The 17064-nt window shown below is 45.9% G+C and overlaps 1 protein-coding gene across 1 annotated transcript in view; it reads right to left on the reverse strand.

Moving 5' to 3' along the window:
* Positions 1 to 17064, reverse strand: part of PAPPA2 (pappalysin 2) — a 113307-nt gene that overhangs the window by 30236 nt on the left and 66007 nt on the right. The window contains exons 14-16 of the mRNA XM_062580916.1: positions 9497 to 9668; positions 6661 to 6838; positions 4156 to 4369 (exon numbers count right to left, since the gene is read on the reverse strand). Of these exons, the coding sequence (XP_062436900.1) occupies positions 4156 to 4369; positions 6661 to 6838; positions 9497 to 9668 (564 nt within the window). The remainder of the gene's footprint in view (positions 1 to 4155; positions 4370 to 6660; positions 6839 to 9496; positions 9669 to 17064) is intronic.

Raw genomic sequence — 17064 nt, forward strand, 5'->3', positions numbered from 1 at the left:
CCTGCGGGTACATGCACTGAGTTGCTTTGTCCCACAGCCAGCAGCTACATACTTAGCTCAGTCAAATGAGCCTCCACTAGTAAATCCTGCTGGCCTGGTCCCAGCTATTTCTGAAGCTCCTCTTTGTACTCTGGCCAAATCTGTCAATCTCGTTCTAGCAGAGGAATTGTCATACCAGAGCAGACCAATATCATCTTGTGTTGCTAAAACAGTCCAAGCACAAAATACTTGCCAAAAAATGATGAAAAAGAAAGGAAGAAAAAGTCCAGAAGCAGAGCCCACCCGCTTCAGTCTCCTGTCCCTGGCAGCGATATATATACCACATCTTTTACATAAAGGCATAAAAAGCCCATGATGTACTGGGCTAGCTGGGGACTGCTCTCCTGAAGAGGACATGTCACTGTGACCCTCGCTGCTGCTGAATGCCTTCAATACACAAGTTTTGACAGCGCTGATGAGTTTTACTTGCGTGAGTGCTGACTGCAGGCCTCCATCCTTAATGAGACCTTTCTTTCCTCTGTAATGCACGCCTGTCCTTTTTTACTAGACAGCCTGCCTCAGATGTTTCCCTCTGCCCTCTCCCATTCCCTGTGCCAGCAGGCAGGGCTCCAGGCACCGTGTTACAAAGTTTATAGCATGCCACAAGTACACAGAGGGAGATTTAACATCTCCTGTGCTGTGCAGCCCTGGGTTAGAGAAATCCCTGGGGCGAAGGTACTAAGTTCCCTCTTGTTCCGAGCTGATGCAGTTATTGCTTGGGACAACCTGGCTGTCCCTTATTGCATGGTGCAGACGAGTGCCTCGTTGTTACTATCCTGGCCAGTTTGGTGCATGGTCACACAGCCTGGAACACAAAGGTGACCCCATCCAGGCCCCACCACCATAACTGAGGGGAGAGTGAAAGGACTGGATGTCATCTTCATTAGCTTTACTCTAGTGCCCTTATAAGAGTGACAGAGGATTCCTGCTCTGTTGAATATAGGCTTCAAATAGATAACCCAGAAGGGGGGAGGCAGGTGCAGGAAGGTGATGGGATTTACAGGTCCCTCAATATGGCACCACACTGCTGGTTACGGGATCACAGACTCTCACAGTGTGAGCCTCTGCGTAGCAAATGATGCTAGAAAGTCATTCTGCTAGTAGTAGGCTTGAAATGACAGATGGGAGGTGAAACAACGTAAGACTTGTTTGGAAGAGTGGTGGGGAGAAACAATCCTGGATGCCATTGTGGACATCCACGGCTTCAGAGCACTGCTAATTTCATTTTCTTGGTTGCCCACCATTTCTGCTGGAGTGATGCTCACTGCCTTTTGAAGACTTCCCCCACCAGCCCTTGCCTCCTCTTGGGCGAGTTTGAATGCTTTGCTCCACCCGCTCTTCCATTTGCTTAAAGGCAAGCAAAGGCATATGCTAGGAGGCACCGATCTGTGATGAAGGTCCAGATCCTCATGTGGCAAATCTGTTTCCCCTTACCGAATTGCCTGGCGTGCAGGGTGTAATTTAGCTGATGAGTTACACGAGGTAAATCAGAACAAAACAGCCCTTTCTTACACTGCCATATCAAGCAACATTGGAGGTTAAGCTGGTGCCACTATGGCAATACAAACTGGCAGTACAAGGACTCACTGCTACAGGCAAGGCCTCAAGCACAGAGCAAAAGCCTTTAAAAAACAGGATCATCCTAGATACATGCTAGTTCTTACTCACTCACCAGACACCTGGGTATAACTGATCCAGTCACTGCAAATCACTGTTGCTCTTCCAAACTGCAGTGGAGGGCTTTTACCTAAAGCCATGCAAGGCCTGGGGAGAGAGGCTAAGCATGGGGAGGGCCACGTCTCAGGAACTTCCAGTTTGCACAGCACACACTATGTCTTGCAGCCCTGTCATGTTCATTGGGACTCCTTGCATTGACACGGTACTAGAATGGCTCCAGCATGAGCTCCTGGTGCACCGTGCACTGCCTCCCCACAGGAGTTGACCTGTCTGTTGCATTGACCAACCAAACTAGGGAGAGAAGAGGAGCAGAGATTTGTCATGGAGCACAGAGATCATCTTCAAGAGTGGTAGAATCGTCTAGGACGATTGGCACAACTGAGTTCCCTTGCTAACCTCTCTGTTCATCCCTGCCACCTTTCGCTCTCTCTCCCTGTCCCACTACACCACTGCACAACCTTCAGAGCTAAAATCATAACTCAACTTGTGCTAGAGGCTCACTCCACCACTAGTGCCCATGCTGGGGAACTTCAAACAGAGCTGTCCTGGCCTGACCCCAGGATAGAAGGTGGTATGTGGACCACTGCACTGGTGCCCATGAAGTACAAAATTTATATTAAGGCATGGAGAAGGGAAGGGAGAGGCTTTTAAAAAAATACCTTGTAGCAACTTGAAATTTCCAGACCCCCCAATTTCTTCTGATCTGGGTTAGCAGCATTTCTTGAGGATTAACAAGGAAGCCAGGAAAATCAGAGTCAAAGATTCCTTCTCCAACTGGGCAATCCAATGTCTAATGGGTAAAGGAGGCAGGGGAGACATCTGAGGCCAGCAAGGGCTGCGTTTGATGGGAAGGCATGAGCATCAGCCGAGCTCCAGGACTGTGCATGCAGAAGTCTGGCCAGGATCCAGTGGTGTATTGGAGTGGCCAGATTTTGAAGTACTAGGTGCAGTGTACAGGAACAGTGATAAATTACTCCAAAGTCCACCTCATCTCCCCACGGTAGGAGACTTATGGCTTCACAAAGAATAGGGGAGAAGCAGAGAGGCTTTGCTGGTAAATTAAAAGAAAGCAATGCCAGCTTGTAGAACTTCTGCTGCTTTCCTCCCCTCTCTCCAAACAGCCTAGGCAACCTGGGCTGTAAATCTTCATCAGGGGCCCTAGAGGTGGAAATGACATGAGACAGCCTGTGTTTTCTTTACCTGGCTTTATGGCTCCAAAAGCTGCATGTGTGTTTGCCTTTTATCTGGAAGGGGGTCAGATGTGGGCACTAGAAGTGAGAGCCCCATACCTATGCACCCACCACAAATATACAATGGCCCAGTGCCCTGCTAAACCTTGATGCTCTTGGGTTAGTCTGTCCTGCTTTGACTGCTATGATCTTTCTGAAGTGTTTCCAGCCCTCAGTCTGCTAACTCACTCCAGTTCATTTTCTCTTCCAGATTCCCCCGCCTTCTCTTCCTCTTTCATGGTCGCCGTTGGCCCATGTAGTCTTTGAATGGGGAGAGGAAGTGGACGGGCTAACATCTCCATGAAAGTTTACTGGGGGGACTGGATTGGCGGGGCTGTCTCATAGCTCCCTTGATCTCTGTTGAGGGGCCGAGGTACCAATTATTCCTTAGTCCCACCAAGGTGTCTCCTATTCTATCCTGCCAGCCTCTCAGATGTGCCTTCTTGGAAATAAAAGGCTAATCCCAGGAAAGGGATAATGATGAGAGAAGAAGGAAGGAAAAGCTACCTGAAAAGATCTGAATGCCCAGTTATCATTTATTTCATTCCAAAATGCACAAAATACTGCTTTACCCCCAATATCACATTGGCTGAGCACAATGCTAGTAAATCACCAGGATTTTTTCCCCAAAGCATTAGGAAAATCTTCCCCAATTGAAATATAAATGCTGAGATTAAATTTAGCCAACACATGAAGGGGGTAAAATGTTAACTCTTACAAAATATTGCCATTTGTTCTCATAACCCTCAGTCTCATGATCTACGTTTTATCACTTATATGAAAGACAGCAAAAGGTCTTCCAGCATCTTATTACATCATTAGCTTATCACCAGTTTAAGTCCTGAGAGTTTACAAAGACTTCCACACACATGCTTAATTTTCAGCAAGTGAAAAGTACATTGAGGCTTGCAGGACAACTCACATACTTCAGGTTAAAGCATCTAATGTACGTGTGTGCGCAATGGCAGCTTATATCTTGTTCCCACCTCCTTCGAAATAAACTAAGGGAATGTCTCTCATGTTTCAAGCAATGGCACATTCATGATCAGAGCAAACTGCTCTGCCTTCTTCCTACCCCACCAGCCAAATCAGCTCTGCAATGTTGTCAACATACAGTGACCTCTTCTCCTTTCAATGACCTTACTAGTGTTAGAAAAGTAGAGGAAGGAAACATGGCAGAACAGTGGAAGAAGACGCATCATAGACTTACTTCTTAGGTTTGCCCACCACGTTCTCTGCCACGTGGTATCCAGGTTTACACTTATAGCGACATACTGAACCCACATCATGGTTCCCCTGCAGGCACTGTGGGACCAGTAGCTTGGCATTGGCCACCGCATGAGGAGCATCACATTCCACTTTGCAGTAGGCTTCAGGGAGTGACCAGAGTCCATCCTCAAGGCAGGTCAACCACTGGCTCATTCCTAACTCCAAGAGAGAAGCAGCATATTCAGACTTCAGCATAACTGGGGCTGGACCTCTGGAAGTCAGAGAAGCTCATAAGAACCAGAAACCCCCCCTCTTCTGGAGACTGGATATTGATGCTAAGAAAGGCAGTAAGTATGAAAACCAACAACCTCATTGTGTGGTTGGTCAGGCTGGGACAGAAACTGAATCCCTTGAACACAGACAGGAGAGGAAAAGTGATGGCTTCTAGGGGATGGAGAAAAGATCTTGTTTCTGCAAATCTCAAATCTCTCCCTTAAAATTCCTCTCTCCAGTGACACCTCATAAGAGCATTTGATGGGCATTTATGTATGACAGCTATCTGCTGCATGTAGTTCAGGTCATGCACCTTTATTCCAGGTAGTTTTTGCAGCTTTTCCAGTACTTACCCTTACAAGCTGTCATACTCTGTGTTACGTACATAGTGTAACATAGACAATGCCAGCAGAATGCATACAGAAATCTGAACTAGTGTGATAGTGAACTGAAACTGTTTCTAAAGGGTTTAATTTGAATATAACGGCCCCCACTCTTCAGTGTTTGTCTATAAAACAGAGGGTCTGGTAGGCCTGGCTAATGGGTCGCCCAAACTGGAGCCTGTGATAGGTATCCAGGACTGTATCACCTGCACATTGTAGATCTGAACCCAGGCCAGAGCCATTTCCCTGGGAACTGCAGAGCAAGACAAAAAAAAAAAGCTAGACTGAAGTGAAGTGGAGTCCTTCCATTGAAAGATCTGGATCAGGTCTCTAGAACAGGTTCTTTGTATAGCCAAATTTCTCCACAGTCCCTTCAAGCATCACTTTCTTATTATAGTATCATGGCTCTGTCTACAACTGCTAGTAGAAAAGGCCAAGAGATTTGGCAGCCTCAGATAGCACCTCCAATCACAGCTTGTGTTCCCGGCGGGCCTGCGCTCCCAAGGATCGGGCTGTACGGGTTTCTCCCGCCTCCAAGCTCCGCAATAGAAGCCGTATGGCTCGTGTAATCTTTTTCTCGTCTATTCTTAGTATTTATTAGCATTGACAGACTGCCTGTAAGGATGTAAGCCTTTGGGGAGAACAAGAAGTAGACACGTCCCTGCCTCAACAGTTTAGTGGAATCAATTGGGCTTCTCTGAATTTACCCACAACTTAACAGCCTTGGCTTAACACCACCAGTTGTGTCAGCTGCTGGAATTCACCCAGGGTGCTCCATGGACGGGCCTGCCTTCCCACCAAGGGAGCCAATGGCAAATCTCCTGTTGACTTCAATGGGAACAAGAGGAGGCTGCTAGTGAAATCACAAATTAAAACTCTGCCCTCAGCTGACCCGCCAAATGCAATGGCATTAGCTTGTACAGAATTTGGCCTGTCAAGTTGCAGTTCACAGACTACGCTCTGACCAGCTCACATTGGAATCAGCTGGCATCCCCTCGTCATGAAATGAGACCTTAATTCCCTGCAGTTTTTACTCCTTAGATTTAATCAAAAAAAAGTAGTAAATGATTTTCATACGTTTCAGCTATAAATGTCTCCGTAAAATAGGGCACCCAATAAAATGATTTGTTGTATGTAATTGTTCAGAGCAAATGCGCTGGTGGAAACTCACATAAAGTCCCAATGCTTGAAGCTGTCAAGGCAATTACCCCCGAAATCCCATCCAGCTCAGTCTTGTATAGACAGGAACAGTAGCTCTCTTTCTCTGACGTGGCTTAAAAACATTCCTGCGGCTATTGATGGAGTCGGCAGAATGAGAGCCAGGCCATGGCATGTCTGGAGGACTGTTGTATGTCTGGGTGGTGCACATCTCTGAGACTGCTCTGCAGCTGAGGGCATCAGTCTCTATGGCTTTGTAAGGCCCGAGGCCTCCTCAATCACATGCTTTCACATGGCCACAAGGCAGCATGCCATTCGTGGCTTTCTGAAGTCCTCTCTGTTTGTCTTCATGGCTGCCTGCACACTTTGTGCTTTCCTCACCTCTGTAATGCCAGAGCCTGCCAGGACCTCACCAGTTATCAGGAGAAGATATCCCCACACCCTGAGGTGGATGGATATGAGCTGCCAGCTGGCAGATGGGAAGTCACAGAGTATCCCCACACTGTGGTATCTCCGCTCAATGATAGACAGATGCCTGTCATTTCAGGAGGTCTCTTAAGAGCCCAACTGGCTGGCAGAAGCCAAGATAACACAAAAATCCAATGTTCAGTTTGGAACAACTTGGGATAGGCACAAAAAGGTGGCACAAAAGGGGGAAGGAGGATTAAATACCTCAGCACCAGGGACTGTACCTTGAAGCTTAGCTGGCCGGATGCAGGAGAAGGAACATCTCTTCAGGTATGTGGTCCCCTTCGGGCAGGAGAATTCAGCATAGTACACGTGTGACTGGTCAGGGACACCACAGTCAACAGGGTCACAAGTCACAGATCTGTCCCATTGCCCTGAGCTGCACGTCAGCACCACCTCCTTCTGCAGAGAAAGCAAGGCTCCATTGGACTCCTATCACTGAGCTTTAGCCTACTGTTTTACCACCACAGCAAAAAGGCCTGCCCCAAGTTTCAGGAACAAGAAATGCTTTTCTCCATTTTCCTCTCCCGATTGCTACACTCCCCTCTGGACACTGAGCTGGAGCCCAATGTGATACAGTGCAAAGCACCTACCTGTTCGTGATGTGATGTTTGGAATGTGGAAGCAGTGACTAGTCTTCGACAACATGCAAGCCATCTGCATTACAGACCTTATAATAGCTGGTCTCTAACTGGCTGACTCTCCAAAATGCTAGCTGAATACATACTGTCTAAGCAATACCAAAGCACATCAAGAAAAAAAAATCAAGATATACAACAATTTCCTGAACTACAAGTTATGTCCAGCTCTGTGCACTATGGTTTTCTCCCCTGTAAGATAAGTCTTACTTCAAACGTTGGTGGGCAGCTCTCCTGTTAACTGGTTTCCCGCAAATGCACTGATTCTATCATACCTCAGCCCACAGACACCACTGAAATCAGAGGTCCATATAACTTCATTCGTAACGCATAATTAGGCAGTCCCTCTTACATAGCTGGGGAACCACATGAGAATCTGACTCCAAACTGCCAGTGATCCCAGTCCTAAACACAACCAGCGTGCTATGCACTCAGTCAAAACAAAGCAGTGTATGATGGTGTGCCATGATTTCCCTTCTCAGACCATTTAACACTATCCCAGCAGTTCTCAGACAAGACCTGCAGTACAAATAGATTTCATTCAACTATTCCTGATCTCCATTTATTGGTTGAGTACAATCAAGTTGCTTATACAGTCAAACTTCTGATTTGTCCTCTCAGCCATTTCAAATGAACATATAGGCCTGTATGTGGTAGCTCAAAAGGGCATTCTTAAATTTGAGCCTGAAACTATCTGGTGCATGACAGGACCATGTTGCAACTGAACTGTTTTGGTAATGCTCTTCCCTTACTATTGCTGAGTAAAGGACAGACACATCTGCAGGGCTCCCTGGGAAAAAAAACAAACCCAGAGTCCATTGCCACGTGGAGAGAATATCCAGAGAAGAGCCATACATTTTTGCCCAGAATGCCCTGAGATGAATACAGACATACTGTCAGAGACAGGGAAAATGTAGTGAGCCATGGGCCCTGCAACCAAGTGGATGGCTACACCACATCCTACTCCATCCTCTCTATGGACAAGCCAAATAGGGCACCTCTTTTCTCCAGCAGCACTCTTTTAAGAAAAGTTCATGTTACTACATCCTGCCAAAGATTTGTCCCATGTCAGAGCCCCCATGCTGTCCCCACTTGCCCCCTGTAGAGGTAGGAAAGCGAGTTAACATCACTTCAGGGCTCAAGGCAGGGCACTTGCAAGCTGCCTTCTGTTGCGACAATCACAAAGCGAAGCTCTGTCGAGAAGTTTCCCATCTCACTGCCAAATGTCGAAAAACTGTCACCCACAGCAAATTTATTTAGTGTGGTTTCATGTTAGAGGAGAACGAGAACATTCTGTTTTCCTTGTGAACACACTGGTGTGTGTTAAAGGCCTGCCTTGGCCCGCAGAACTGTATGGTCCTGTAATTAATAACCTTCCACGTGACATGCGGGACAAGCGGGGCATCTTGAGCTGCCCCTTTGCACTCTGTCATGCCTCACTTTCCAGTGCCCACTTTGCCCCTTGTTAAACACTGACTGCTGTAGCACAAGTAATGTGTCTGCCAGACATGAACACTGTCAACTCTCTGGAGGGAAGAAAAGCCCAACCTGCTTACATCTCCTGACTTACCTCCATCTGTCTCCACCTCATATGGGTTCACACCCTCTCATTTGGGCTGGTGTGCAAGGCCCGTTCAGTCCTGGAGGTTTATGTTCTCTCTCCAGGAACAGAGTAAGAACAGGACAAATTGTGCCCATAACCCTGCCAAGGTGACTACCTAGATGTGAGGGAGTTCAGCTCCCAAGGACCTGTCAGTCCCAGGTCTCTTCAGTCAATGCCTAAGCATGGAGTTGGCTGTGGCTTTTACGAGGCAGCCCCTGGCCCACTGGAAAATGGGCTGAACTCTTTCATGCTGAGCTCTCTGCTACCCTGCTGGCTTGGGCAGCACTGATTGCAACATGATACAAAGGAAGAAAAGCTCTCGGCCCTGTTGGCCGTCTTTTCATCTAGAGCCCTCTAAATTTAGTCGCTCTGAAATGACTTCATTTTTTCCTGAGCAACTAACTTCAACTTTAAGAGAGAAAATGTCCCAGGGATATTTAACCCTCCCAGCAATGCCCATAGAGAAAACAGAAAATGTCTACTTCTGCCTCTGCAGGAACAGACTCAGCATGGACTGGACTAGGATGTCACACACACAGCTTCTTTTAGTCTGGCAGAGCCACAATCTGCATGTAGCACTGGCTATGGGAGCTAGAAGGAGTAGACGGGAGACTGTTCCCTGGCAACACCAGCCATTGGCACTGAGGTCCAGCAGTGAAGGGTCCATTGGACTGAGACTGGTTGGCCAAGCTGTGAGGAACCAGAGCTGCAATTACATGGTATCCTGGGGTCATTCCTAACCCCCTCAGGATGCTGAAGTCTATCTTAACAGTCTGTCCAGTGGGTCATGAGGTGATGTCTGCTCTGCTGTCCACTCACCTGCATGGAGTCCAGGCTCTTCCCGTTGCTGGAACGGAGGACAAATCCCTTTTCACAGGAAATGACACACTCCATGTCCCTTGGACCATTGGAGGTGCAGTTCAGGGTGGCAGTGTGAGCAAGCACTGGGTATGTGCAGCTTCCCAGCTCTGCACAGGTACGGTGGGAACAGCTGTGGAAAAGGAAAGAGAAAGGCTCAGCAAAGCAGTCCTGATGCTTCTGCAGTAAGAAGGGACTCCCTTCAGGTGGCATCTGCTTGGGATGTTCAGAGGCTTGCAGATGCAGAGAGAGATGCGTACTTATGCCTCAGTTCCAGACTTAGAAATCTCTTGAAGATGATGCCTTGGTAATTCTTCCTAGCTCTGTCTTGGCTGGATCTCTGTCCCACCCCAACACACACTTTCCCATGCATGATGCTACCCTTCCAAGCAAATGGAAAGATGTATGGTCTAAGACTGTGCATTCAAAAATCTAGGATCTCTTCCCAGCGGAACTAGGGAGCTGCCTGGTGTGACTCCTTGCGGTGGATATAGCTATCCTACGCTGCATGTGTAGCAAACATGCACGCAAACTTGCAGCATGGAGGGAACTACTCGGCCAACCATCAAACCAATTACCTCATATGGCTAGAGCAACACCCTCAACTCAGATGTAAATAGGGGTCTGCAGAGAGCTTCTTTGGGCTCTCATGACTCACAGCAGGTGCAAAGCAGGATCTTCCTTTGGCATGGGACACCACTCAAGGATACTCCTTGAGGTTGAGAGACCCTCACACTTAACCAAGAGGTCGAGGTGAATGATGAAACTGGTAATGCTAGCAACTTCCCTTTAGTAACTATTTTTTCCTTTTCCTCCCAGTAATCAAATAGCACGTGCAGTGGATCGTGATTGCCATTCCAGCCATTTGAATAAACCTGCAGTTAGAGTTATTCCCAAATTTGTGTCATCTCCTTTGTTTGGAGTGTACCTAACTAGAACACTACTCAAGCTCCTTTGTCTTAAGGAGCATACAGAATCTGTACAGCGCCTCACACAGAAGGACCTTATGATGCTTGGTGTACATGGACTGAGGGGAAGGAAGGCAGGGGGAGAAGACAGGCAGGTTTGCCTATCCAGCAAGGGTAATAGACAAGAGAAACTATAAAACAACAGTTATTGTATCAGCTTTCTGAAAGAGCTACAGCTTCTTTGGAAGGAAAACAGTTGCTACACACGACAATTTCTAAGAACATCTCCCTGAGAAAAGTGATGGTATCAGGTTTTCAGAAAGTTGTACGGCAATTTTTGGTTTCATTTGTGCAGTCAGACTGTGCACAAGCACGCACACGCATGTGTAAGGGTGAGTGCATATTTGTTACACATAGGGAGGAATGTGAGTTTATGAGTTGTGCATGGATGTGTGTAGTTGTCCCCTAACAACAACTTCTGAACATATTATCAACTGTCAGCTAGATTTGGTAACCAGGTTGAAACTGCATAGATGGGAGAGGAAAGAGACTTTACAGGTGCTGTCCATTTTCTGTCCAACAGAGGGAAGATCTCCAACATGCTCAAATCACACTAGACACCACAGAATTTGTGGCAAAAGAGACTTCCTGAAACTGAGCTCTGCAGTGCCATAGGGAGTGCACAGTTTGAGAGCACTCACACGACTGCGGCCGCTCACACTTGTCTTCACATGCATACTCTGCTCTTGCACGTGTCTCTCAGAGACACTACTGAGCATGGCGACAGACAATGGAAAGCACGAGGTCTGCATTTTCCTAAGGCTACAAAACTCAAGCAACAACACCGGGCATTTCTCCTTTCCAGTAACTTTTGAATGTACACCTCAACTTCAGTCAACCATAGCATGAGATCGGCAACCTGTTCCAGTGCTTTGTCACTGTGAGAGTGACAGAGCACTGGAACAGGTTGTCCAGAGAGGTCATGGAGTCCCCTTCTCTGGAGATCTTCAAGGCTCACCTGGATGCAACCTGTCTAACATGCTCTAAGAAGGGAGGTTGGACTAGATGATCTCCAGAGGTCCCTTCCAACCTTACCGATTCTATGATTCTATGAGATAAGAGCTTCCAGCGCTGTTTGTTCTGACAAGGTTTGTAACAACAGAGGGCCAAACGGAAAAGACAAAAAGGCCTTTTTAAAGACCCTGATGATAGAAGGGCTGACAGGTATGTTAAATACTGTATTAGCCATCACAGAATCCATATCAGCTAGTGTCACTACGATGTTTCAACTGCAGGGAAGGGTTCAGTCAAAGTAAGAACTAATTCAGATACTGGAGAACCATCCACAAGATGCAGCTTCACATGGGTGTAGATGTACAGCCACTGGTTCCTCACCTTACAAAATTGCTTGCTTATGGTGTTTGCTCAAATTGTCAGGCTCACAAAAATATCCCTCATATTCCCATAGTCTTTCCTAGGTTTCCTGAGGACCACACTCCAACCCTGGGGCATCTTGTTGTCTCTTTGAGGACATGCGTGCAACTTCGGCCCTTCAAGCTACATGCAGTCACAGCAGAGCATCTGTAGTGGCAAAGGGAAGCTGGACATGCCCCAGCTCTTCCCTCCACCCCACACTGATCACCATCCCACTGCTCCTTCCCACTCTCCTTTGATGCTCTGCCCTGCTCTTCAGGGCTCTTGCTCTTCCCACAGTCCCATGCAGCATTTCAAACCTACTCATCTTGTGGATTTTGATGCTAAACTCTTTGGGGAAAAGACCACAGTTCAAAATAGTGTCTGTCCAACTCTGTGGGCTCAGCTTAGTTCCCTAGGCAAGACACAGCTAAAAGGAAGAGGGAAAGCTTGCCACGTGTCACCTGTCTCCAGGAAATAAATACTCCTCTCCTTGCCACAGCAGCTTCCTGTCAAGGACCAACCATTTGGTACTAATTAATTAAGCATCATAGACAATCCCACAGTGGGAGGGGAGTGCTGGCCAGGGGGCTAAGTTCTCCATCAGTGAAGTACAGCCAGTAGATTAATTACACAGGATGGAATCAGACCAAGACATGCGGCTAATATAACAGCTCCCACAAGAAAACGCCCTGGTTATTTGGTGGTCAGGACCAAACACCAAACAATGGCCAGGACATGTCCCAGCACTAAAACTGACAGCAGCCCCTCCTAAACAGAAGCTGGCTGAATCTTCCACATAGTTTCACACAGTAACTGCAGAGAGTAGAAAGGGAGGGACATCTGAACATCCCCCTTTCTGCTCTTTGGCATTCCCAACTCTGCACATGACTGCTGACAATTTTTGTGCACTATGTTTGGTCCACGGGAGGCAGAGGCTGCACTGCCACCGTTCGCTCAACCTCTCCAGCCAAGGATGTGCAGAAGTCACAAAATAGGTGCCAACACAGAAGATAAGTGAACACAAGGTGCTGTTAGCTCTGCACAAGCCCACTGAGCCAGTCATGAAGGAAACCTGCAAGACACCTTCCCATTCATGGCTCTGAAATGCCCAGTGGGCACAGGCAGAGGGGAAGAATGGCACAGGGAAGGGACCACAAAGGAGAACAAGAAATGAAAAAAAGGCTGTTTTTTCAGTGCAGACCTGTTTATGAAGTGAGAAATGGTTTCAGGGCAGCTGCTGCAAATTCTTTCACTAGCTTATATTTCCATTTGCTTCCTTTTTAAAGAATTTGTTTTACGAGTGCAGTGTTTGTCAGGTCATTAGCTTCTGAGGGCATCTGGTACCAATTGTAGCCCTCTCCCCTCCCCTCCCCCAGTTACCTCCTCCAGGCGGGTGCTTTGCTCCCTGCCTGTGCCCCCAGCACATGCATGCACGCACACACCCACTCTCATCTCTGACTCCACCTCCCAGTGATGTAACCACTGTCCTCAGCCTCCCTGTGTGCGTGTCTCTGGACATGCATGTGTGAGAGGGGCTGAACTGCTTTTCTTTTCGGGCTTGCTCTTACCTCCCATCCCCTCCCTCACTGGTCAGAAAATTAGACCATGTTTGGCAAAGCTTGCCATTCTGCACACACAGTGTCCATGGGGATCTATGAACCGCTATTGTGTTGTGGGAACTGCAAGAAACCCCAGGCAAAGACCAGTATCCCGTTGCCTCTTACTCCAGGCTTGGTGATGCACTGGCACATCACAGTAAGAAAGTCCTTACCCCTAGATGCCTCCAACACATGGAGATTATCTAGCCAAGTCACAACCCACACGTCAAGAAGTTGGGCTGAAAGATGAGCAGTAAGTTAGCCAAAAGGCTGTAGGCTATGTCAGAGTGCCGGGACAGCTGGGTTGCCACATCAGATTCTGCAGAGCCCCAGGACATGTAACTTCATCTGCTTATGAAGCTGTGATGAGTTATGGAGCGTGCACTCATCCAGTGCTAGATAAGGAGAGGGTAGTGACACCCTCTGCTCATATCCAGTCAGACCAAATGCTTCATTAGCACAACCCTGTTGACGTTGATGGAGCGATGACAGACCACAGAGCCTACATCGTCTAGGAAGACAATGCTATTATTAAATAATAAATAACGAAGCATTGATCATTTGCATTACTACTGGGCATATTTTGGTTTTCCAGCAACTTGGAAACAACCAGAAATGCTGATATAAGAGAGATCAAGACATCAGCAAGTTTCTTATTCTATACACATATAACTATATACATCCATATAATAAGAGATTCATAATATGTAACATAACATGAGATAGAAATCTTTTTTTAATGTATTACATACATATAGGTATGTATATTCTGTATGTGTGTGGATGTATATATATTTTAGAAATAACTAGCTTTCTCCCACTTTGCCCCAAATGTTGGCTAACTTATCACCCTTTTTCTCTTTGCAGCTAACAGCCTCCTTTCCCCCAAAACACCATCTACATTTTATTTTAGAGATGATCCGATACATATCTACTTAAGTTTTGAGAAATTGTTCTCAACCTGTACATAGCTTTGAAGTCTGATACTTCTATTCTAGACCTCAGGAGAGGCTTGTATCACTGAAAGCTGTCTACTCCTCTCAAAAACATCAGTAAGTTTAATGAAAAATATCATCTCATCCTACAAACTTTGCCTTGATCATTTCTTTTATCATCATCACCACTATCATTGTAATATATGGGCAAGGATACCTTTGTGCCTGATGTTGTATGAATCCAGGACAAAGAAACTATGTGGCCTGGCACCATCATGATCCATATACCTTACCACAGTTTGGGTAATGTGATGGAATAAATCATTGCTCCCAGCAGCTGGAACATCCTAATGATGGCTGGACGAGGAAATGGTGTAGTTAGCCCAGTTCTGATCTCAGCGTGAAGGAGTTCTTTCTCCTTTTGATGATAAATAAAATCCCTATATCACAGCTGCAAACTCCTGACATTCATCCATTTTTGATTCAGGCCATATATAATTCATGACAAGTCAATATATTTTTTTCCATATGAAACATCCAAAAAAATTCCATTTTTATCTCAGCATCTTTTGAAGCCCGAACTAATGATTTGTCAACAACATTTTTACAAAATACAGGTTTTTTTCTCCTAGCTTATTCCACATCAGCACCACCCTGCATTATTTTTCTGGCTCTCTAAGTTTCATAACTCATACATCAAACAAAATTTAAAATCTGGAAGTCTGTGAAATTCTCAGCAGTTTAGTGATGGCTCTAATTACTCTGGAATGATAAGAGCTTTGTTATGAAATGGGACCAATTCTACAAACTTATCCATTGGTATCCTTCATGTTTCTATAGTAAGAGCAGGAGGCCACTGCCAGCAATGAAACACCTTGAATCAATGATGACAACGCTGGTAAAAAGAGATTTTTTTGTTCTTCCAAAAAACAAATTCTGAAGAGTTGAAATTTTGCATTTTAGCACAATTATTTCATGGAACCCAGAAAATACTGATGGATTTACTCAACTTAAACTAAGCCAAGCTGAATACAATGCAGCTGCCTAAAGCACAATAAACCATCCATAAATTACTGTAGTATCTACCCAAGCTTTCAACCCGAAGACTGTTGTTCAAAGAACCCTTATCAGCAAGCTCTAACTTTAACATGGTTAAAGGGGAGAAGAAGAGGTGTTGATGGAAGTCAATGTATGCAGTCTGGTGGAGTCTGGATTCTATGACTGAACATCAGTGAGATAAAAGATATTCTCCCCAAAGTAGTCTGGCAAAGGAGGAAAATTAGAAAATGAGAGAAGATACTTTGGAAATATTGGGAATTTCTTCTCCTTTCAGGTAAGCTTCTTTTGAAAGGGAAAAGTCTCACACTTATATAGTAAAGCTGATGGCATCCATCTGCGTGGTAGCAGGATGCATGTACAGACCCAATGGCAGTAATGCTTCTTGACTAAGATCTTCATTGAGGTTGCCATCTCAAGCACAGTGTGTTTGTTTTTGTACATGACTCTCAAAGGAACTGGCAGAATAACATTCCTGCAAGTCATCCATTGTCATGTACATAACAGATAGAGAAAAGCGAGCATAAGGTGTCAAATGACCTGCTGGCCTCTTCATAGCCAGAGTGGCAAATGTGCAAGAAGAAGCAAGAAGAACTCAATCTCAATATATTTCTGAATGGTTTCTTTCCATCATTTTTGTTGCTTGCTGCAGCAAAATAGGTACACAAAAGCACACAAAGTGAGGCTGAATGGGATCTCAGGTTCACTTTAGACTATTTCCAATCCGAGGAAGAATCAGCTGTAGCTTCATCATTCCTGACAGATGCCATCTTTCCTGAATGAAGACAGCCTGTCTGTCAATCATGAGACAAGCACACAGGTATAACTTATCTGTTAAGCTGCATGCTTTCCTGTTACTGAAGACAAAACCCCTCATAAAGAAGTCTGTTAGAACAGGTCGACCATACTATTTTGATGCTGAAGTTCAGCACGGAGAACACAGGACAGCGCTGGCAGTGCAGAGGAAGTCCCTGGAACAACGAGAAAGGTTTTTTCAGCCGCTGGGCTGAAAAAGTACAGAGAAAGTCTGCCCTTTCCAGAGCAATCCAGGGCTTCACCGCATTCTTGGCTGGCCCAGATGGAAGCTATAGCAAAGACCCTTCATCTTCTACCTGCACTTAACCAGAAGCATATAGGGGTAGCAACTTCAGTATAGTTATTCAGGCCTTTGTCACACAAAGGGACAGCCATCATTTACGTCAGTCCATATCACACCATATAAATTCATCTGGGCATCCATCCATCACACATTTGTCCATTCATCCATGCACACGTGATGATATACATTCATCTGTCTATCAGTCAGTCTGCCTGACCAACACTAAGCACAACACCACACACATTTTCCTACCTGTAGGGTCAGCCAACAAGTATCTGTTCGGTTCCTCACTGATGCATACATAGTCAACTATGCCAAAGACCACTTTTATCTACATCCTATCAAAATGGCAACATGCTATACTTTATTTCTGCCACTTCCTAACTTTTCTAAGTGCAAAGAGGATTCACTTTTGATTTATATCCTTCTTTCCAGGTCCTCACTCACAAGATCTTGTCAGGTACCCATAGTTAGAACATATTCATTCAGACAGATTGCTCTGTAATGATGTACCATA

Source organism: Rhea pennata, chromosome 8 (assembly GCF_028389875.1).
Source record: "Rhea pennata isolate bPtePen1 chromosome 8, bPtePen1.pri, whole genome shotgun sequence".
NCBI lineage: Eukaryota > Metazoa > Chordata > Aves > Rheiformes > Rheidae > Rhea > Rhea pennata.